At 37.0% G+C, this 24508-nt stretch overlaps 1 protein-coding gene across 1 annotated transcript in view; it reads right to left on the bottom strand.

Moving 5' to 3' along the window:
- Window positions 1-24508, bottom strand: part of WDR49 (WD repeat domain 49) — a 145813-nt gene that overhangs the window by 105979 nt on the left and 15326 nt on the right. The window contains exons 2-5 of the mRNA XM_049628591.1: window positions 18391-18831; window positions 12722-12898; window positions 11717-11891; window positions 611-778 (exon numbers count right to left, since the gene is read on the bottom strand). Of these exons, the coding sequence (XP_049484548.1) occupies window positions 611-778; window positions 11717-11891; window positions 12722-12898; window positions 18391-18831 (961 nt within the window). The remainder of the gene's footprint in view (window positions 1-610; window positions 779-11716; window positions 11892-12721; window positions 12899-18390; window positions 18832-24508) is intronic.

The raw sequence follows: 24508 nt of genomic DNA, 5'->3' as shown, positions 1-24508 counted from the left end.
TGTGGTGGTGGTAGTAGTCGTGGTGGTAGTAGTAATAGTAGTAGTGGTAGTGGTGGTAGTAGTAGTAGGGGTTGTAGTAGTGGTGATAGTAGTAGTAGTAGCAGTGGTGGTGGTGGTAGTAGTAATTGTAGTAGTGGTAGTAGTAGTGGTGGTGGTAGTCGTGGTGGTAGTAGTAATAGTAGTAGTGGTAGCTGTAGTAGCAGCAGCAGCGGTGGTGGTGGTGGTGGTGGTGGTGGTGGTAGTAGTAGCAGCAGCCGCAACAGCAGCAGCAGGAGGTTGAGCATTCGGTGGTGTTAGAAAGATGGCAGAATAGCAGACACAGCACCAAAACCGTCTTCTTTCTCTGTATCATCTCACATCCTCCACAAATTCTAATAAAAACGCTAATTCAAGCATTGGGGCCCTTTCTCATATTTCCACCCCAATGTAGTTCATACATGCCGCACATCACAATGCATCATTATCAGACATTCTCAGGCAATAAAATGTGAGCTGTTCAACTTGGTCTCTCTGGCAATAAAGCAAGAAGGTGGAGAGGCCCCGTGCATACAAATACACATCCCAGACTATTTATGAGGCCCTCAGAGTTACCATGATTTATTTTACATACCAATTAAATTGAGCCGAGAGTGGTAATCAAAAGCATGAATGCCCTCGGCAACATTGAAGGATGTCATTTTAAGAGGCTTTTTTGATTTCTCTCTCCAAGCCAGCACCACAGTGTTTGTATTGTTGGTTGTACTGGAAATGATAGCATCTAAAGATGCACTGTAAGTAACTGATTAAAAAAAAAGGATCTTTAGTTGGTTTCTCACAAAACATGAGCAAAATTCAACGGTTTTAATACCTAAAGTCAAAAATTAAACCCAGGTTATGAGGACACAACCCAATACATAGAAAATACCTCATTAATGCCTCCCCGCTCCACTAAAGAATTTACAGTGGGAAGTTACAGCAAAGTCTGCATTCTGACCTTTTACCCAATCTAAGGATACCTTGACATTTTTTTTTTAGTTGGCACACATGGCAGGAAACAACATAATCACAATAATCATATGGGATTCTGGAGTCTTAAGATGAGTGATTGGCCAGATTCCTGGGTTCTTCCTCCTGGATCTGAAGCAGGCAAACAGAAGCTTAGACACCCTCTGCTGCTCTCCCAGGTCCAAACCGTGCCCAAACCATGGTTCGTTTAAGTCATGACTGGACCTAGACAGGGCTCAACGTCTGGCACAAACACAGCCAGGGACTTGGGTAAAATGGCTGTTCCTATGTCCTCAGGGACACAGCACCAGATACCGTGGAAAAAATCTCATTCCCCAAGCAAGGATCTTGCTGCCTCTTGCCAGGAGGACCTGTCAGACTCCCAGGCTCCAAAAAGCAAATAGCCTGTTCCTCCATGAACAGTATTCTTATCGCCTCCTTGCTTCCTCTCCATCATTTTCTCTCACCTGTCTTTCCTTCAAAAAAGAAAAAAGAGAGAGAAAGAAAAGAGAGAAGAAGGAAGGGAGAACAAACGTAAGAAGTGATCAGTTCCTGGGGCGCCTGGGTGGCTCTGTCGGTTAAGCATGTGACTCTGGATTTCAGCTCAGGTCATGATCTCATGGTTCCTGAGATCAAGTGCCATTGAGGCTCTGTGCTGACAGCATGGAGACTGCTTGGGATTCTCTCTCTCCCTCTCTCTGCCCCTCACTCACTCGTGTGTGTGTGTGTGTGTGTGTGTGCGTGGGTGTGCGCGCGTGTACGTGCGCAAGTGTGCATGCATGGGCTTTCTCTCTTAAAATAAATAAGCATTACAAATTTAAAAAAAAGAAGTGATCAGCTTCTACAAAGGTGAACCTCACTAGGGAGCAATTAATGTCAGGACAATAAAGGTCCCTGAGCACCCGCTATACCACTGCTGCTTCTTTACAGGAAGTACCAACAGACTAAGTCTGATGACATCTGTTCTCATTAGGAAGCAACCTCACTGAAAATATTCCTTTTGTTTACAGAAAATGCTAAGGGTTACTGTAACTTGACTCAGTGAAGCAATACTATCTGATCTAGAGTATATAACAAACGCTATATCTTCAAATCCATGGAAATTTCAAGACGTCATTACGGTACAGTCAAAATAAAGTATTTCTGTGCAGAAGATTACTTTGTCTTGTGTTCCCACATTACAATGAACTATCATCTTCAGTTTTGAGGCTATAAAGAAAAACACATAAAAGTACGTTCTGCTCTGGTATTCGAAGGACTGCTTTTAGATTTGAATCTGCAGGCTCCCAAGTGACATTTATGGGTGTGTAGTGTTACATATCGGAGGCTTAACAATTCACACTTTATTTCCAGACCAAGATATAACTTGTATCTGATTAGACTGTGGAATGCCAGAGCTCCTGAGAATGCCCGAGTAAAAGGTGAGGGTAAAGCCATTTCCTTAAAATCAAATTATCTGATAAATAAAAATGTTTTCCTCCCTTCTTGAAGACAGCAAAGGAAATGATAGGTTATGATGGAAAAGTTTTTAAAATATCAAGCTAGGGAATGGGGTGAGCTGATAAAATAAATGATTTGTTTTTAATATTCTCAGTGAGTTTCAAGATTGGTGGAGGAAAAATACTTTTTAAATTACTTTTAGATACTGTTTTCAGGGGGAAAAAAGTCTTCAGGGGACAACTTGATCATGTCTGTCCATTAAGATGTTCACTTTCCATGCTTCCGCTCTTTGCCACTTAGTCATGAAAAAGGCGTTAAGCGAACTGCCATCGATCCCTGTTCTGTTCTCGTGCGTGTGCTGTCAGGATGACCCTGTGTAATGGCAATTAGTTAAGGTGAGGAAAGTGATCTGAAAATGGAATGTGATCCCTAAAAACCAAGTAAGTAATGCCATTAGGTGAAGTTGAAATAAGCTAGAATGAGGCCACCTGATATCCTCTGCCAACAGGTACAAGCTGTAGCAGAGTAGAAAATGGGGCCATTTCTAAGAACTCTTATTATCATTTTCCAAGCTTTTTTACTTTAGGAGTCATACAGCTTTAGGAAAACACCCTACCTTGAACTTTCTTTGATGATCTTTTGCTTGAGAGAGTTGGTTTTCAGTTACATTTCTTATTTTGAAGTTTGAGTCCCTTTCTCTGAGACCACCACATGGCCGCCTATATTCTGACCAGCTACCATTGTAAGAAGGACAGAAAGAATCACCCTATTTTGTTTTTAAAAATCAAAGTGCATCTAACTCAGTACTGCTGGGCACATTAAAAAATAATAATGCAATTAATTTAATGACTGTTCAAAATGCTGATTGGACGCCCATGCCCATGATACAAATGGATCTTAACCTCCCATCACGCTGTTAAACAGGCTGCAGGAAGAGACCTCTTCAAACCTAGGCTACCAGCTCAAAGCTCATTTCGACAGCTTTAAACACAGTGAGAGAACTGATAGGAAGGACACGGTGTTCTAGCTAACTCAGGAAGGCACCCTCTTTTTGTCTGGGCTGATTTAGATGCAGAGCAGTGGAACAAAGCACAACAAGAGACTAAATGTAGCCCTTATTCCAAACTTCATCTCTATCAATTATAAAGGCTTCCTAAGGAAATGTAGCCTGGTAGCTGTATTCTCAATTCTCTGGCACACCTCTATTAATTAGTGCAGCAATTACTGATTTTGTTATCAGTCCAAACTGTTTTGTACCTTCTCCCATCCATGGCCAAACAAAGGAGACAAAACACCTTTCAGAGTAATAAAAAAAAAAAAAAAAATCAATGCTTTTTTTATTATTGGCAATTTAGTGCTCACTTTTTCAAAAGCTATACTGCCAGTCTATGGTTTCCAAGGTTTCCAATGATATTGTCTATAAGAGGAGACAATTACTTGGGAAAAAAGGAAAACTTCTCTCAGATTTAAGACATTTATGTCTTGCCCCTATTGCATAAAATCTCTGTACTTTACAAGCATTTTTAGAATGTAATTATTTTTCTATTAAAATGTGACACAGAACCACTCAGACAAGATGAAAATATTTCTCCTTCAAAGTTTTAAAATAGAAATCTGAACCTTATCTTAAAGCAGTAAGTTAATATTCTTACGTCTGACTCTAAGTTTTTCCTTTGACATTTCAGTTTTATAAATATTTTATCCTTGGCTTCAACGAAACATTATTACCATACTTGCTCATTTATTTCTTTCTTTCCCCAATTGTATATTCTCTTCTCACACTAAGAATAAAATCAACAAAAAATATTTCTTGAGGAGTTCTAAGAGTATCGATTCATGTCGCTGGGGTAAAAAAAAAAAAAAATTATATATCAAATGAAAGCAACTGTTGGTTGCTTGCTCCTGGCAGGTTAAGTCTTGTGGACCAGGGATCACTATTAGGCCCACTGTTCTATTTTTTATTCCTTCCTGCCCTCCTCTCCCTGCTGCATTATTTTAGTATTTCTTTCCTTCTCCTCATACTGAAATAACTGAGCTGCAAATAAACAAAAAAAGTTGTATTTAAGCTTCTAATAGCTACTGCTAAATCTGGGAACAGGCATTCATTCATTGGTTAGGACTGAATTAGGTCCTTCTTTCACAGGTACTTTGGGCTTCAAATCTAAAATTTGAAATAAGAGGGGCTCCTGGGTGGCTCCGTCGGTTAAGCGTCCAACTTTGGCTCAGGTCATATCTCGCAGTTTGTGAGTTCGAGCCCCGTGTCGGACTCTGTGCTGACAGCTCAGGGCCTGGAACCTGCTTCAGATTCTGTGTCTCCCTCTGCCCCTCCCCTGCTCATGCTCTGTCTCTCTCTGTCTCTCAATAATAAATAAACACTAAAAAAAAAAAATATTTTTAAGAAAAATTAAATTTGAAATAAGAGAAAATGTTATAAACTCTTCACCTTTCTAGACTCTATATACTTTTTAAATTGCCTTCTCCCCTATCCATTTTCCTCAATATTGATTCACATAGTATTAAACTATATACTATTTGCAATCTTTTTTACCCCAATCACTTTTTTAACCATAAAAAACCCCCTATTTTTTTTTAAATCTACTAATAATGAGCAAGATTTCTTTTGGTATCTCTCTTTCCTTTTGAAATATTTTTCAGTAGTATTTATCCAGTGTCTTAATCTATTCAGGCTGCTATAATGAAATATACAGACCAGGTAGCTTAAACAACAAAAATTTATTTTTCACAGTTTTGGAGACTGGGAAGTCCAAGATCAAGGCACTAACAGATTCAGTGTCTGGTAAGGGCCCATTTCCTGGTTCATAGGTGGCCAAATTCTTGCTGCTTCCTCACATGGGAAAGAAGTGAGAGACTCTCTGAGGTATCTTATAAGAGCATGAATTCTATTCATGAGAGCTATACTAGCCACCTCCGAAAGGCACTACCTTCTTTTTTTTTTTAATTTTTTTTAATGTTTATTTATTTCTGACAGAGAGAGATAGAGCATGAGTGGGGGAGGGGCAGAGAGAGAGGAAGTCCCAGAATCTGAAGCAGGCTCCAGGCTCTGAGCTGTCAGCACAGAGCCTGACGTGGGGCTTGAACTCACGAATGGTGAGATCGTGACCTGAGCTGAAGTCGATCGCTCAACCAACTGAGTCGCCCAGGCGCCCCAAAAGGCACTACCTTCTAATACCATCATATGGGGCTTAGGATTTCAACATATGAATTTGGAAATGGACACAAACATTTAGTCCCTAACATTCTGCCCCTCCCCTATCCATGTCCTTCTTGAAAGCAAATTACATCCCAATAGTCTCAAAAGTCTTAACTCATTCCAGCATCAACTCTAAAGTCTAAGTTCAAAGTCTCATCTAAATCAGATACAAAGACTTGGGATACAATTCATCCTGGGGAAAATTTCGTTCCAAGCTGTGAACTCAAGAAATCAAACAAGTTGTGTGCTTCCAAAAAAGTGGTAGAACAGGCATATGGTAAGCATTCCCATTCCAAAGGGGAGAAATAGGAAAGAAGAAAGGGGTACTAGATACCAAGTAAATACAAAGTCTAACCAAGAAAACTCTGTGAAACCTTAACACTCAAGAATAATTCTCTTTGGCTTGATGTTCTCCCTTACAAATCCACTGGAATGGCCATGCTACTCCCGTGGCTTGGTGCTGCTGTCCACCTATGCTGCAGCTCTCTGAGGGGCTCCCACTGCTGTGCTGGCTCCTCTGGGTGTGGCTACACCATGACTCTCTGCAGAGCCATCATCCCTTCAGAGCTAGGTTGGGACGATCTGGCCCACGTGAACCAGAGAGGCAGCCCCATCCTCTGAAACCATTCTGCAATATCTCAGAAGAAAAGAAACAGAAACTCAAAGGCATAGAAAGAAAATCTAACTAAACTAAAACATAGTGATTTAAAATAAATTTTAAAAAGACTGAATAAACATGTATAAAGCTTATTGCAGGATAATATGAAACATCTAAGATATTTCACACACATAATGGGAGCCCCAGAAAAAAAAAAAGGAAGGGGTCAGACAATTTTGGGGAAAATAACAATAGAAAAATTTCCAAATTTAATAAAAACTACAGACCCATATATCCAAGAATTTCAATGAATTCTAAGCAGTGTAAACACACACACTCTCTCACACACACACACACACACACACACACCAATAAACTGAAGCACATCACAAGTAAGCTACTTAAAAACAGTGAGAAAGGGAAAATAGGGCAAAACATGGTACCATGTGTTACAGTAGACACTATGGAGAATAAAAAACCTATCATACGCCCTAAGAAGATCGTTTAGCTTTCAGTTTATGTATACATGTGATTTGCATGTGATACATCCAAATTTCCTCTGGGTTTGAAAGAGTTATGACAGGCAGGACAAAAGTTGTGATGTAGGTACAGACATTTTTAGGATTCCTTCACAGATTGAGCTGCATCTGAAAGCAAGATTTTTAAGAAGTCAGGAGCATAGCTCAAATTGAGAACCCTGAAAATCATGTAAGGCAAAGTCCATATGAATGACAAGAAACAGCAAAATAAGGAGTTTGGTAAAGGTAAGGGAAGTTTCGGTGTCAAAACTGGCAAGTAAGACTCTGCTTTGGTGGCAGGATCTGGAATATCCCAGAATAAGGGAATCCTTCAGAGGTAGTCCACATTGAGAAGGTGAATGGAGAAGAATATGAGCACTGGGTAGGACCAGGGCATCTGCAATCTGCAAATTGAACATTCCCCACCTGGAAACTGATGTTTTTGTGGGACATTCTAAAATGGCTCATCATTTCAAATGTTCAGACCTCAAGTCCTGAAGATTCCTGTTTCAGAAGGTTGCTTATTTCCCTCCTTCCTTGCTTGCTTTATCATTTCCACTTTCTCATCATCAAAAGCCTTGTAATTAGCCAGTCTGATTGCAGTGTCTTTCTTTGTCCTCCAACCTATGCCAAACAGAACTATCAAAGAAACCATTCCTAAATGTTGTGTGCATTAGGTCTTCCAAGTATCCTCAAAAACCTTCAGTGCTTCACTGTTTCATTTTCTATCAAGTGTAAACAGGGCTAGTTGCCAAGATTTCCAACATATGTCCCTATTAGACCTACTCACTTGTATTTGCTCAATACTCAGCCTCTCATCTATTCATGTCCATTTCTCTTCCCTTCATTGTGTCTGCTTGTCTCCCTTTACTCATGTTCTCTGTGTTCTTTTTCCCTCCACCTATCCATCCTTTGAGTAGCACCAGCTACTCTTGAAGCTTTCCTCATAATGTTTGCTGCTTAAGAATTACTATGGGAGAGGGGCGCCTGGGTGGCTCAGTCTGTTGAGCCTCCGACTTCAGCTCAGGTCACGATCTCACGATCCATGAATTCGAGCCCCGCGTCAGGCTCTGGGCTGATGGCTCAGAGCCTGGAGCCTGCTTCCGATTCTGTGTCTCCCTCTCTCTCTCTGACCCTCCCCTGTTCATGCTCTGTCTCTGTCTCAAAAATAAGTAAACTTAAAAAAAAAAAAATTAAAAAAAAAACTGCTTTAAAAAAAGAATTACTATGGGAGTTAATATCTCATTTATGTGGTTTAGTAGCTAATTTTCAGTACCATTGTACAATGTTCTAATAAGTTATTTTACATGAGTCTTTAATTCTTATTACTATACTAAGTTTCTTGAGGGTTATAATTAATCTTTCTTCTACAGTCTCCAAGGCCTAAAACAGTTTAGAGCACATAAAAGACAAATAAATAATTGTTGATTGATTGACACATTGAGTCCACAATTTAAATAAACTGACTAATGTAAATATATTTTTTCGGCTATTTTTCCAAAAATGAATCACTTAATTACAATGAGTTTTGATTCACAGAGCTAAGAAATATGTAATCCTAATAAGATAGTAAACATCCTTGATATTTCTTTCATATGTAAAATGTTTTTGTAGCCAGTTCCTAATTGCAGTGATTCAGAGGCCAGACTTCAAAGTTGGATTGCTTAGTTCATAAACATGAATTACAGTGTTGATACTAAACTAAGTTTCCATGTTCTTTTGTCACTAGATGAGGGAACCAAAGATTAGAATGATATTTTGGAAACACGATGAGCAATGATTTCACTTGAACCTACAGAAAACTCCTTGTCCTGCAACTTAACAGACAAATGCTTATAAGCAGTTACCAGCAGAGTTGAATTTAGGTTTAAATGAAACTATGACAGGGTCTAGAGTGGAAACTTTTCATTCTCTCACTGAAAGTGAAGAGAGTATTTAGATACTACTCATATTCAGAAAATATAATATCAAATTGAAAACTTTACTTGTTATATCCCCAATCTTTTCTTTTTTTTTTAAATTTTTTTTTTTCAACGTTTTTTTAATTTATTTTTGGGACAGAGAGAGACAGAGCATGAACAGGGGAGGGTCAGAGAGAGGGAGACACAGAATCGGAAACAGGCTCCAGGCTCCGAGCCATCAGCCCAGAGCCTGACGCGGGGCTCGAACCCGCGGACCGCAAGATCGTGACCTGGCTGAAGTCGGACGCTTAACCGACTGCGCCACCCAGGCGCCCCTATCCCCAATCTTTTCAATAACAAAATTCTTTTAGCTACTCCTCTGTATTTATTTATAGTAATTTAAGGTCATGGAACTCAAATAATACACTAATCTTGAGGAAGCCTACTACAAGCAGATTTTAAGAATTAGTACTTTACTACTATAGTCTATCTAGTGTTTGTTTTATGTATTAAAATAACATGCTTGTAAAAATAAACTATTGGACCTACACCAAAATAAAAACCTTTTTCACAGCAAAGGAAACCATCAACAAAATGAAAAGGCAACCTACTGATTGGAAAAAGGTATTTTCAAATGATATATCCAACAAGGGATTAGCATCCAAAATATATAAAGAACTAATACAACTCAATACAGGAAAAAAAAAAAAAACAACCAAAATAATCCAGTTAAAAAATGGGCAGAAGACATGAATAGACATTTTTTTTTCCAAAGAAGACATACAGATGGCAAACAGACACATGAAACGATGCTTGACATTACTAATCATCAGGGAAATACAAATCAAAACCACAATGAGATATCACCTTACACGTATCAAATGGCTAGAATTAAAAAGACCAGAAACAACAAGTATTGGTGAGGACGTGGAGAAAAAGGAACCCTCATGCACTGTTAGTGGGAATATAAATTGGTAAACAGGATGGAGTTTCCTCAAAAAATTAAAATAGAAATACCATGATCAGGTAATTCTACTACTAGGTATTTACCCCCCAAACCCAAAAACACTAATTCAAAAAAATAGATGCACTTCTATGTTTATGATAGCATTATTTAGAATAGCCCAGATACGCAAAATAAAGAAGAGGTGACATATATACATATATATACGTATACATATATACATACACATATACACACGCACTCGTACACACACACAATGGAATACTACTCAGCCATAAAAAACAATGAGCTTCCAATTTGCAACAACATGGATGGACCTAGAGGGTATTATAATAAGTGGAATAAATCAGATAGGGAAAGACAAATACCCTATAATTTCACTTTTATGTGGAATCTAAAAAACAAAATGAATGAATAAACAAAAAGCAGAAACATCCATAAAGACAGAAAGCAAACTGATGGTTGCTGGGGATGAGGTATGGGCAACACTGATGAAGAGGAGTGGGATACACAGGATTCCAGTTATGGAATGAATAAATCACAGGAATAAAAGGTACAGTGTGGGGAATATAGTCAGTGATATTGTAATAGGTTGTATGGTGACAGATAATAGCTACGCCTGTGGTGAACACAGTGTAACGTACAGAGTTGTGGAATCACTATGTTGTACACTGGAACCTAATATAACATTGCATGGCTAGTATATTTCAATTACCATGCTTGTTTGGAAGCAGCTGCAATAGCTCCCTGCATTTTTTTAGTACTGTGATTCTTATATCCATGTTATACAAACATAACACACAATTTTGTGCCTGCAACACAGAGGAGATAACCAAAAAAATCATCTTCTGTCTTTCCCACATTCAATATCATGCCAGAATTAAAGGATGGGCAGAAGGTATCAAAGATGTGATACGATTTATAGTGAAGAAAAAAATATAGAACCTATAGTTCCCATCTTGTGGGATATTACTATTGTGGGCCATGAATTAAAGAATTAGTTGCAACCTTCTAAACTCCAAAGAGGGTAAAAATACTAAAAGGGCCAATAGCTGGGTCCATTTTGACTATCTCTCCTTCAAAGTATATTAGGAATAGACCTATAAGATAATAGTCAAAGAGACTGTTAGTTTCCATTCCTTTCAATGGGCATAATTTAATGTTGCAATTTAAAAGTGAGAAAGTTATCATAGACTAGTAGATACTAGGACCCAAGAGATATCAGAACAGATATTGCACATGTAGATCCTGGACTAGAGGCAAACTTTGTATAAGTTATATATATTGTGAAACTAATAAACTCATTGATGACAAGGTATTAGGAATTTTCTGGCTTTCTATAGATGCTATTTTATGACATAATCTGTCACACAGAGAAATACTACTCAAGTACTGTAGATCAGACGAACCCAGTCACTATATCAACAAACAGGAAAAAAAGAAGATCCTTTTTGAAGACAATCAAAAGAATATACTTTCATGAAAACATGAAGAAAACAAAGGAGTGGTTTTGAGGGCACTTGTTGCATTCTTTCACTAAGCAGCCATGGATGTGGCTAGATGAGACTTAGAAAAAAAATTTTTTTATCGTTTTATTTATTTTTGAGAGAGACAGAGACAGAGTGTGAGCAGGGGAGGGGCAGTGAGAGAGAGAGAGGGAGTCACAGAATCTGAAGCAGGCTCCAGGCTCTGAGCTGGCAGCACAGAGCCGGATGAGGAGCTCAAACCCACGAACCGTGAGATCATGACCTGAGCCGAAGTTGGATGCTTAACCGACAGAGCCACCCAGGTGCCCGTAGATGAGACTTTTAGGATCAGAGTTGGGTTGAAGTTAAATGGATTCTATGACAATTTTTTCCCTTCTCTTGAGATGTCTTCAATGCACAGTTCACCTGAACTAATTGCATGAAATTTTAGAAGGAAAGAAAAGAAAGAAAGAACTGTTAGTGTGCAGGAGATAGCTGACAATCCAGGCCCAAACTTCCGGAGAACCAATTATTGGTTGTGAGACTAACATTTTATGGGAAACATTTTCAGCAAAAAATGTAAATGTAGACGTCAAAGGTGACCGTTTCTTTCATTACTGTTCAAATTGAGTACCTTGCCTGACCCAATCTCCATGATGAAGATTATGCTCTAATGTATAGCAACATTTGTGATATCCAGAGAGCAGCTCTGCCCAGTTAATAGTCACAGTGGCTTCTTCGTCTTCGTGTGCATTAGCAGGACGCTCAAACAGGGAAATCAAGGCCGTCGTGAAAACAATTGCTTGAACCTTGAGACAGATATTGAAAGGAAAACAAAAATGGGCAGGATCATTGTTGGAAAAAAAAATCTATGTTCTTTAAGATTAATAAGGAATAGGTATTGAATTAATGGGAATTTCCTCAATATTATTTAAACGATGCAGGCAGTCATACTAAAAGACAAAACAACTATAATGTTGGTAAAGCAATTACCAAGGGCAGTTCATTATTTGCTTTTATGATACACTTGTGATTAAAAACACAAAGAGTGAAAAGCTTTCACAATTAGGAGAGGAAATTGTTCAAATTAGACCACTTCAGAGCTCATGGGCATTCAACAAATAATAATTTTTTAGCGGTTAGGTGGAATGTGATAGAGGAGTCATTGCATCCAATGTCCGGGTTTTTGTGCTGCCCTCTCTAATGCATCTATCCCTTTGTTAAGTGATGCAGGAAACAAGCACTGCCCAGGGAGCGGGTACAGAGGAGGCTTTTAAATGAAAATCAGGGTAATTAATTTGAAAGAGTTATAAGAGATAATTTTGGGCATTTAAAATTTGATGTTTATTAAAACTGGGACCTAAGAGATCAAGCATCGTTTGGTGAAAAAAAATTACAATTTCTTTCTAAATAAGGAAAATGAGACTATACATAGACAAGAAAACCACATGAAGGCTGTTTTTCATAAGCAAGAAAGGGAACTGTGACCTAATCCTTCTTTTCCACGCCCAGCAGGTGTGGCTTTATAATTTGTAGTGTAGCTCAATTAGGAGGTCACACTCCTTGTATTCTATTTCTATGTTGAGCTACAGTTTGCTGATTAAATCCATAGTGTTCAACTTTTCCTTCCCTCACTTACCTTTCCAGTTATGTCCCCAAAAGAAAGAATTGATTCATTGGCATCAAGGACGTCATACCAATATTCCATACAAATCGGTGTTCCCTTCAGGCCTTGGAGTTTATATTGACAAGGAAATTCTCCTTTGGACAGCAGATCATAGAAACAAATCTCTTTACTCGTAAAAGCCACTGCTATCTAAAGTAACAAATAGAAAATATTTGTTCAAGAAATACAGAAATACAGAAAGTATTTTTTCTGATGAATTTAGTGAAATCAGTATACAAAGGAGACATGCGACTCTTAGCCCCAAATCAGACACTGTTCCCTTCAGGTCACTGACAGTATTATAGAGGCACAGCATGGCAGCACAAGTGGACTTTATTCTAACTTTGGACTCTAGCCAAGAAAAAGTTCTTCCCGTTAAAGGCATTTGAACATATTTTCCTCTGTATCTCCATTTCACACACCTGTCAACCTCATCCATCCACGGGAGACGAGATGATTAATCACAAAGGAAAGACAAAAACAGAGGTCTAGAGCATCACACAGTCATACCAGAAGCTTTACAAATTATGCTTTATAAAGCAAGCAGAGTCTTTCACAAAAATCAGTTGATAAAAACTCTGTAAGTAGCCTTCACAAGTTAGATAAAATCCCAAAACTATTTTTAAAAGTGTAAATACATTTGTCGATAAAATTGACCAAACTTCAGCTAAACTAACCCAAGATAAAAAAGAGTGAAAATACACATCACTGAAATCAGAAATAAAAGTGTATTCTGCTATCGACCTGATAAAAATAAAAGGAGATTATAAGAGAATATCATAAACAATGGCATGCCAACAAAGTAGACGACCTAGATGAAATTCCAAATTTCTGAAAACAAAAATAGTACCTAAACTAACTCAAGACCAAATAGAAAATCTCAGCAAACATATCAGTAAAACAACAAAATTGAATTGTAATCAAAAACGTTGTCACAAAGAAAATCCCAGGCCCAGATGGCTTCACTAATAAATGCGACCAAACATTTAAAGAATTAGCAACAATGTTTCTCAATCTCTCCAAAAAACAAAAAAATTAATAAATAAATAAAATGGAGGCAACTTTTCCAAAATCATTTTATGAAGCCAATACCATCTTAACACCAAACTACACAAAAACATACAAGAAAACTACATATCAAGAACCCTAATGAATACAGATGTAAAATTTGTCAACTAAACAATAGCAAAGAGAATCCAACAACATATAAAAAAGATGACATACCATGACCAACTGATATTTATATCAGAAAGCAAGGCTACTTTAACATACAAACATCAATCAATGTAACACACTCTATTAATAAAATAAAGGACAAAATCTATATGATTCTCTCAATATATCCAAAAAAAGCATTTGACCAATTCTAACACATTTTCATGATAAAAATGCTCAACAAACCAGGAATAGAAGAAAACGTCTTCAACTTGATACAAAGAACCCACAACTGATATCATACTTAATGGTGGAAAACTGAATGTATTCTCCCTAAGATCAGGAACATGATGAGGATGTTCACTCTCACCACTACTATTCAATACCACACTGCAATTTCCAGAAAGGGAAATTAGGCAAGAAAAAGAAATAAAAGCATCCAGTTTGGAAAGGAAGAAGTTAGACTATCTTTGTTAGTAGATGACATAATCGTAAACACAGAAAATCCTAAAGAATAACAGCAACAAAAAATGATCAAAACCAGTAAATGAGTTCAGTGTAGTTGCAGGATATAAGGTCATTTTTAAAAATCAATTTTTTTCTATACACTAGTAATGAACAATCTGAAAATGAAACTACCAAAAGCAGTGTTAGGAAAATACAAAGACAAAACATGTGCTGTAAGACAGTATTTGTAAATCATCCATCTGATAAATGTATATATCCAGAACATATAAAGAACTCTCAAAACTCAGTGAAATAAAACCAACAACAAAATGGGCAAAAGATTTGAACAGACATTTCACCAGAGGATATACAGGTAGCAAATCAGTATATGAAAATAAGCTCAATATTATTAGTCATTAGGGAAATGTGAATTAAAACCACAATAAGATCCAATACAAACCTATTAAAATGGCCAAAATTAAGTGGGTAAGAAAACCCTGATCATACCAAATGTTGGTAAGGATATGTTATATCCACATGGTGGAATATTACACAACAATAAAAAGATAAACTGATATATCCAATGACATGCCAAGTTAAAGAAGTCAGACCAAAACGAGTATACACTATATGATGTAAATTATATACAAATCTAGAAAATGCTAACTATTGTATGGTGACAGCATATCAGTGGCTACCTGACAAGGAGAGATGGGAGAGGTTGGACAGGAGATTACAAAAGGGCACAAGGACATTTTTGAGCGTGACGATTATGTTCATTATCTTCATTGTACTGTTGATTTTTCACAGTAGACAAATGTATTAAAATCTGTCAACTTGGGTATTTTTAGTATGTGCGGTGCATTTTGTATAATTACATCTCAATAAAGCTCTTTGAGGAAAGAAGAAAAAAGCAACCCTCTTTAAACTTCTATGTTGCAAAAGTGCAAAGGAAAGGCTAAGATTTAGTTATCAGTCCTGGAAAGAAGAAACAATGCGACATAATCATTACACAACATAACAACATAAACATTGCATGATAATAACAGAATGCTGCACACAGATATAAAAGAAAATCTGGGCTTGAACCATCTTGTAATCCATATAGTTAACATTAACACCAGATCCTTAGCAAGAAGAGACTGGATGTGATGATGTCCAGCTACCACTCTAGAGGCAGCAAAGACTCTGAAACACAGGTTCTGAAATCAAGCTGCCTCTGTATACAAATCTTACAACATGCATTCTGTGTGACCTGGGGCAATTTCCACAACCTCTCCTTGCCTAGTCTCTCATTCTTAAAGTAGGAACAATGTCCACTTCATGGTGATCTTGAGAAGATTAATAGAGCAGGGTGCATCACGTTGGAAGTTAATGATGATGATGATTCTTTACGTTCAAGGCAGTAGAGCCTACCATTTCCCACTTAAAAAAACCCTGGGTTTTTGGAAACACGGAGGACTCTGGCTCTGGCATAATAAATATGCAAGATGATCCTGGAACAGCTTGTCACACCAGAAAACAAAGAAGCTTTCAAAGACTAACACAGTTATAGCAGAAAAGACTCAGAAGCTGACTTGTATTCATTCCAGTGTATAAAGATGGTACAATTTTAAGGATGAGTTAGCAACTCGGTGGACTGAAGCAAATAAAATTGCTTAAACTCATGAGTTTGTGATGATATTGATAACAATAATGATAGTTTTGCTCATTTTTCGTCTTTAGAGGATTCTGAATACTGGCAAATAGAAGTAAAGAATTAGCCATTCATCCTCCTTTGTTCTATGATTTGTACTACATTATAACTAAATAATTGACAGGTGGAATTTCTTTTTATAGAGGTATTCCAGCTTATAAAGAAAGTAGAAATGATGGAATTAGAATGTCATCATCTTGCAACCCCTAATAAATTGACAGATCAAGGAATAATCAGCAATAACTGTCCACATCCCAGGAAGAGAGAGAACAGGCATTTTGTGCCTCCTGATTGAGGAACACCTATTTCAGAACGAACCATCTTGAAACCGATCAAGGCTTTAGATTTGACTACCAATTTACTGGAAATATGGGGAACAAGGAGACATGTAAAACAACCCCCTCTAAACACAGTCTGCAAAATCCAGACTGAGACACTTTAAAGAACAAACACCAGTTTCTCTTACAAAAACAGAATAGCAATAACAAAACAATGCAATAATAAAGAAGAGGTGGGGAAAAACACATAGATCAAAAGAGACATATCAACAATTCACAATGGTTTGGATCTTATTCAGATCATGATTCAAATAAACTATCAAATGAGGAATTAACAAACTATTAAAAAATTACAAGAAAAGAAAATGTGTATTTGACTGGATATTTGAGAATAAGGAATTATTGTAATTGCTATTAAATGTGATCGTGGTATCATGGTTATGCTAAAAAAAAGGAGATTTTTTATGAAATATTTACAGATTAAACAATTGTATGCTTTGGATTTCAAAGAGGGGAGATATAGATCTAACTAGACTGGCTGTGAATTGGAAATGGCCAAGGGTAGATATTGGTTCTTAATACTGTTATCTCTGGGAATGCAAGCTGGTGCAGCCACTCTGGTAAACAGTATGGAGGTTCCTCAAAAAACTAAAAATAGAACTGCCTACGACCCAGCAATTCACTACTAGGCATTTATCCAAGGGATACAGGTACACTGTTTCAAAGGGACACATGTACCCCCATGTTTATAGCAGCACTATCAACAATAGCCAAAGTATGGAAAAGAGCCCAAATGTCCATTGATGGATGACTGGATAAAGATGTGGTATATATATACAATCGAGTATTACTCGGCAATCAAAAAGAATGAAATCTTGCCATTTGCAACTACGTGGATGGAACTGGAGGGTATTATGCTAAGTGAAATTAGTCAGAGAAAGACAAAAATCATATGACTTCACTCATATGAGGACTTTAAGAGACAATACAGATGAACTTAAGGGAAGGGAAACAAAAATAACAAAAACAGGGAGGGGGGACAAAACAGAAGAGACTCGTAAATATGGAGAACAAACTGAGGGTTATGGGAGGGGTTGTGGGAGGAGGAATGGGATAAATGAGTAAGGGGCACTAAGGAATCTACTCTTGAAATCATTGTTGCACTATATGCTAACTAAATTGGAGGTAAATTTAAAAAAATAAAAAATAAAACAAATTAAAAAAAATACTGTTATCTCTGCTTGTATGTGCATTTAAAAGTTTCATAGTAGAGGCACCTGAGTAGCTCAGTTGGTTAAGCATCCTACTTCGGCTCAGGTCATGATTTCACAGTCCATGGGTTCATGCCTTGCGTCGGGCTCTGTGCTGACATCTCAGAGCCTGGAGCCTGCTTCAGATACTGTGTCTTCCTCTCTCTCTGCCCCTCCCCTGCTCATGCTCTGTCTCTCTCTCTCAAAACTGAATAAATGTTAAAAGATTTTTTTTTTAATTTTCATAGTGAAGTTTATCATCTGCTTAATATAAAATACTAAGAATATGGATTCTTTAAGTTATCTTCATCCTTCCCTCACACACTGATTTTCCTTTCAATACATTATCTTGCTCATAGGCTGTTACATAAGGATATTTGTACTGAGTGGGCCCTACCCATCAGAATTAAGAAATTGAACCGTGGTTAAAATCAGATAAGCAGTTCCCTGTGATTGCACTGAGTTGTGCCATGCATTGTAATAACCTCTCAGCGCCTCATATAGACCCATGATTCTACCATAAACTGTGGAGTCAGAAACGTCTTACCAGCCAGTAATGCAGCATGGCCACATTTGGGACAGAGCCAAGAATCTGAGTCACTGTCAGCTGTGTCCTTTAAAGGAGCTGAAGAAAACAGTCTGGGAAATTGAGAAGCTCACTGGCTCTACTCGCATTCCCTCCAGATCAGATGAGAGGCACAAAGTGGGACTGAAGCTCTCAGTCCCTGCTGGTGTTATACTTGATATTGATCAGGAGCCCCATCCTATCATTTTTCCCCTTTTACAGGCAATAATTTATTTATAAAGACGTGGTACCTTGTTTATATTTTCCAGAGAAACCATACTTGTCACCCACAGGTGTTTAAGCTTGGTGGCATCTGAAGTGATGGGAAATGTTTCTTGGAGCTTTAAATTCTCTCCCCAGATTCCTAATAAACCTTCTTTACTGATGGTCAGATAACGACTTGAACTTTTTAAGAAAATTACTTTTTGAATGATGTCCTTGTGTTTCGTTGGAAGGAGTTCAAGGTCTTTCCACTGGGGAACCACAGTTGCCTTTGCTCGTTCATCGTTCTCATGAAGTGCTAACAGCATAAATGAAGTCAACTTGTCCCAGTTAATGAAGCCATCTTGGGCCACATCCACTTTGTCAAAGAACTCCCCATATTCTTCCTTTGTGCCCCAACCAACAATCTCTGTCATTCTTTGCATGAACTCTTCTCTGGACATGCAAATAGTCTGACATGGTTCTGAGGGCTAGAAATAGGAATGAAAACAAGATGATAGTGAAAGCATCATAAGTACTAGGGCATTGTACCATACCACACCCAAATGTGGACCCAATCAGTAAGTCTTCCCAGCTTAAAAAAAAAAGTTGTCTTTTACTTTATAACTATACTTAAGTTAATTTGGGCTGGGGAGCAAATAACTGACAGGGCTACAAGCTGACATTCTCAATAACCAATGTCCTTATAACTGGAAAAGGGAGGCAGGAGAGTCAATGATTTGATATCATGATGGAAGCAGCAGTCAGAGTAACGTGGGGCTATGTTCCAAGGAAGGCAAGCACCTCCAGCAGCAGGAAAAGGTGAAACAGAGTTTCCATTAGAGACTCCAGAAGGAAGACAATTCTGACACATCCTGATTTTAGCCCTGTCCAACCCACTTTGGACTTCTGACCTCCAAAGTAAGATAATAAACTTGTGGCTTAAGCCACTACGTTTGTGCTAATTTGTTATAACATCAGTAGGAAACTAGTATAGTGGTTGACAGAAGATAGATGAACAGAGTTTAGCACAGCCAGTGAAATTATACCACAGTGAAACTTTAATGCATAAGCAAGCAGTCCACTTTGGTAAATACACCATTACAGTGAAATTACAAGTACACCATTACAGTAAAAGCACATATGTTTGATTTTTGTGATGAGTGGCACTTATGCTCTATAAAGTCTTTGCAAGTACTAAATTAGCAGCTACTGAACCATAGTTCAGAGACGAAATACAGAGTTATGTTTCTATGACCCTTTGGTCACAATATTTTCATCACTTGATCAATTCATAATTTGTTTTGTGTGTTTCTGTTGAAAGACACTTAACTTAGCATATTAAGTTAACTTATTAATATTTAATTCATGACCAATAGAAGAAAGTTTATCTAACACCTGTATTTTCTCCATAAGGCACATCACTGCCTTCTTAATGTTTATTTTTGAGAGAGAGAACATGAGCTGAGAGGGGTAGAGAGAGAGAAAGAGAGGGAGACATAGAATCCAAAGCAGGCTCCAGGCTCAGCTGTCTGCACAGAGCCCGACACAGGGCTCAAACCCACAAACTGCAAGATTATGACCTGAGCCAAAGTCAGATGCTTAACAGACTGAGCCACCCAGGTGACCCCACATCATAGCCTTCTTGTACTTAGGAACACTAATCAGAACCTTACCACCACACTTGGGGACCATTTTAAACAGTGAAATAACCAACAAAAACAAAAAATGCAAAATGAACTTGGTATTAGTAGACCTCAAGTTAGATGCTTGTTAGCAGTGTGAGTGCTAGAATAAAAAGGTAGAGTGTTATGTTGTTTGACCTCATCCTAGAATATGAACATTGGGGGCAGAAACCTTTTGCCACTCTGTACATGTCTGTGAATGACCATGAAAGTGTTTTTAGGATTCATTTTTGGGGTTACAAATAAATTTTAGTAAGCAGGCAAACTCACAAATACAAAATCTGTGAATAAAGAGAATAATACTATATCATTATTATTATTATTATTATTTGAAGTAATAATATTTCAAATAAGTATACATTTTACTATTTAATAGGTTGTTGAGTTTGGTGAGATTCATGATAAGAAATCTACTTTTCCTACTACCTTGGAGCCAAAGAGTCAGGATTGATAGTAAGCTCTGGGAGGAAGCATATTGTAGAGCAAGTCAAGTAATTGCAGATTTAACCCTAATTCCACCAGTAATTGTAGGAACTTTACTTCAGTGCTGAGGCTTACTCTCCCCATCTGTAAAGTGTATATGGCAATATCAGTTACAATAAAATTGTTTTTAAAATTAATTGATATATCAATACATGTAGAAAAAGCATTTGACAAAATTCAATGGCCATTCACGATAAAAACTCTTGGTAAACAAAGAATAGAGGGTAACTTCCTCAACTTACTAAAGAATATCTGCAAAAAAAAAAAAAAAAATGGACATCTGACATCACACTCAATGGTGAGAAACTGGAAGCTTTCCTACTAATATCTGGTACAAGATATCTCACAATTGCTTTTTAACATCATAATGAAAGTTCTAGCTAAGGCAATAAGACAAGAAAAGGAAATAAAAGGTTTAAAGATTAGAAAAGAATCAATAAAATTATCTTTGTTCACAGATGACATAATCATCTATGTAGAAAACCTGAAAGAACCAACAAATAAACTCCTGGAACTAATAAGCCATTACAGCAAGACTGCAGGATACAAGGAAAATATATAAAATCAATTGCTTTGCTATATACCAACAACAAATAAGTGGAATTTGAAATTAAAAACACAATACCATTTATATCAGTAACCAGAAAAATGAAATGAATATAAATCTAACAAAATATTTATAAGACCTAAACAAGGTAAACTACAAATCTCCAATCAATGAAATCAAGAAGAAATAAATAAATGGAGATATTCCAAGATCCAAGATAGGAAGATTCAATATTGTTATGATCTCAATTATTCCAAAAATAATCTATAGATTCTTTGCAATTCCAATCAAAATCCCAGAAAATTATTTTGTGGATATCAACCACCTGATTCTAAAGTTTATATGGAGAAGCCAAATACCCAGATGAGCTAACACAATATTAAAGGACAAGAACAAAGTTGGAGGACTAACTCTACCTGACTTCAAGACTTACTATAAAGCTACAGTAAGTACCAAAATAGTGCGTTATTGGCATAAGAACAGATAAAAAGATCAATGGAACAGAGAGCTCAGAAATAGACCCATATAAATATAGTCAATAGATCTTTGAAAAAGGTCCAAGGCAATACAATAGAGAAAAGATAATACTTATAAAAAGTGGTGCTGGAATAACCAGACATCCACATGATTAAAAACGAATCTAGACACAGACCTTACACCCTTCAGAAAAATTAACTCAAAATGGATTGCAGACCTAAATGTAAGACACAAAACTATAAAACTCTAGAAGATAACATAGAAATAAAGTTATATGACCTTCAGTTTGGAGATGACTTTTTAGATGCAACACCAAAGGCATAATCCATGAAAGAAAGAATTCATAGACTTCATTAAAATTAAAAACTTCTGCTCTGTGAAATACAATGTGAAAAGAATGAGAAGAAAAGCCATAGACTTGGAGAAGATATTTTCAGAAGATATATCTGATAGAGAACTCATCCAAAATATGTCTTAAAAATTCTTAAAATTTAACAATAAGAAAACAACCCAACTTAAAAATGGGCCAAAAACCTTACTGAATTCTTCACAAAAGAAGATATACAGATACAGATGGCAAATAAGCATATGAAAAGAACATCATATGTCATCAGGGAAATGAAAATTAAAACAGCAAGGTGTCACTACACACCCCATTCGAATGGCCAAAATCTGGAACACTGAAGCAGCAAATGCCGGCAAGGATCTAGAACAGGAACTCTCATACATTTCTGATGGGAATGTAACATCAGACAGACACTTTGGAAGGTAGTTTGGCGGTTTCTTACCAAGCTGAACACATTTTTATTATATGATCCAGCAATCACACTCCTTGGTCTTGACCCAAATGAACTGAAAATTATGTCCACACAAAAAAACTGCACAGATGTTTATAGTAGCTTTATTCATAATTGCCAATATTTGGAAGCAACCCAGTTGATGTCCTTCAATGGGTGAATGGATAAATAAACTGAGGCATGTCTGGAGAATAGAATATTATTCAGCGCTAAAAAGAGATGAGCTATCACATCATGAAAAGACCTGGAAATGCATAGTACTAAATGAGAAAAGCCACTCTGAAAAAGGTTACATATTGTATGATTCCAAATACATCAAATTCTGGAAAAAACCAAACTACAGAGACCGTAAAAAAAAATCAGCGGTTGCCAGGGGTTGGAGGAGTGGGGGAGGGAAGAATAGGCAGAACATAGAGGATTTTCAGGGCAGTGAAACTACTCTGAATGATACCATAATGGTGGATATACATCATTATGCATTTGTCCAAACCCCACAGAATATACAACACCGAGAGTGAATCCTAATGTAAACTGTGGACTTTGGATGATTATGATAGGTCAATGTAGGTTCATCAACTGTAACAAATGTGCCACTCTGGTTGGGGATGTTGATAATGGGGGAGGCTATGCATGTTTCAGGGTAGGGAGTATATAGGTAATCTCTGTACCCTCCCCTTAATTTTGTTGTTAGCTTAAAACTACTCTAAAAATATGACATCTTAATAAAAAAAAATCAAGTGAGGTATCATGTGAGCAAAAACTAAGTAGTCAAGTGTTTAATAGAATTTGGTCTAGGCTTTTAACTTAATTAAATTAACGTTCTGAGAAATAATTGGTATACATCCCTTTGAACTACTCAGAAGTCCATCATTCTTTTGTTTGTTAAATTATTTTTAGCCCCAAACATTTAGAGAGATGGAAAATTTTCAGTGACCCAGATTTTAAGTGTGGAGAAAGAAATCTGATCCTAAAACCACTCCATTTGAGCCAAGACTGCAAACTGTTTCTGAAAGCTAAGTCAATGTTGATCAAAAGTTTTATTTTAAACTGTTCTATAATGACATCAATCAGCTGCATATTTATGTTATTATATTATGTTATGTTCAAAACATTTTAAAGCTGAATCTCAGAGTATTTTCTTCGTATGAGTTAGTGATTTATTTTTATTTCTAAGAACAGGAAACTGTTTTGATTGATAAATACCAAAATGAGTCTTTTTTATATTCTAAAATACGGAATTACAACTAGACCATAAACAAGATGACAAACTTTCTTCCCCAAAGTAACATACACAATAACCTTTATAATTTTCTACACATTGATAATGTCACTCTGCACTGGGAGATTTGAGGAATACTCCCAATTTAGGAAGTTTGACAGAAAAGAGCAACTATATAATATACCTGAAGCTCTATTATTGACTGTTTAGTGATTTAAGTTTGAAAATAAAACCAGTTTTTGCCATACCTTTGGTTAAAATTTAGGAATTTGCTTTTATTGGGGCACCTGGGTGTCTCAGTCTGTTAAGTGTCTGACTTTGGTTCAGGTCATAATCTCACAGTTCATGGGTTCAAGCCCCACGTTGGGCTCTGTGCTGACAGTTCAGAGCCTGGAGCCTGCTTTGGATTCTGTGTCTCCTCTCTCTCTGTCCCTCTCCCACTTGTGCTCTGTCTCTCTCTCTCTCTCTCAAAAATAAAAAAATAAACATTAAAATTTTTTAAATTAAAAAAAAACGAAAAAAACGAATTTGCTATTAAAAATGCCCAACTTGTTTCAAGAAGCATTATGCCTTGATCAGTATGTGGTTTATGTTTATTAATTCTATTATATGCCAGCTTTAATAAATTAAATGTACAAGAAAGTATGTGATCTTTTATATAAACTTAAAGGCACATATGCATTAACTTCAACCTCACAGTTAATTCTCATTTTATCAGTGGCTCCCACTTATCTTCTGGTACTAGAATTAATTCACTCATTCCATTATATTATACTCATCGCATACTATGGTAGGGAGAGTGTAGGTGTGCAATTGGAGGTCTAAGCCTTAGCTTCAGTTACTGTACCTCTAAATAGGGACAATAAGGGGTGCCTGGGTGGCTCAGTCGTTTGAGTGACTGACTCTTGATTTCAGCTCAGGTCATGATCTTATGGGTGTGTGGGAATGAGGCCTGTGTCT

This window comes from Panthera uncia, chromosome C2 (assembly GCF_023721935.1).
Source record: "Panthera uncia isolate 11264 chromosome C2, Puncia_PCG_1.0, whole genome shotgun sequence".
In the NCBI taxonomy this organism is placed as follows: Eukaryota; Metazoa; Chordata; class Mammalia; order Carnivora; family Felidae; genus Panthera; species Panthera uncia.
Note: the sequence above shows the minus strand (reverse complement) of the source record. Positions and strands in the feature narration are given on the sequence as shown.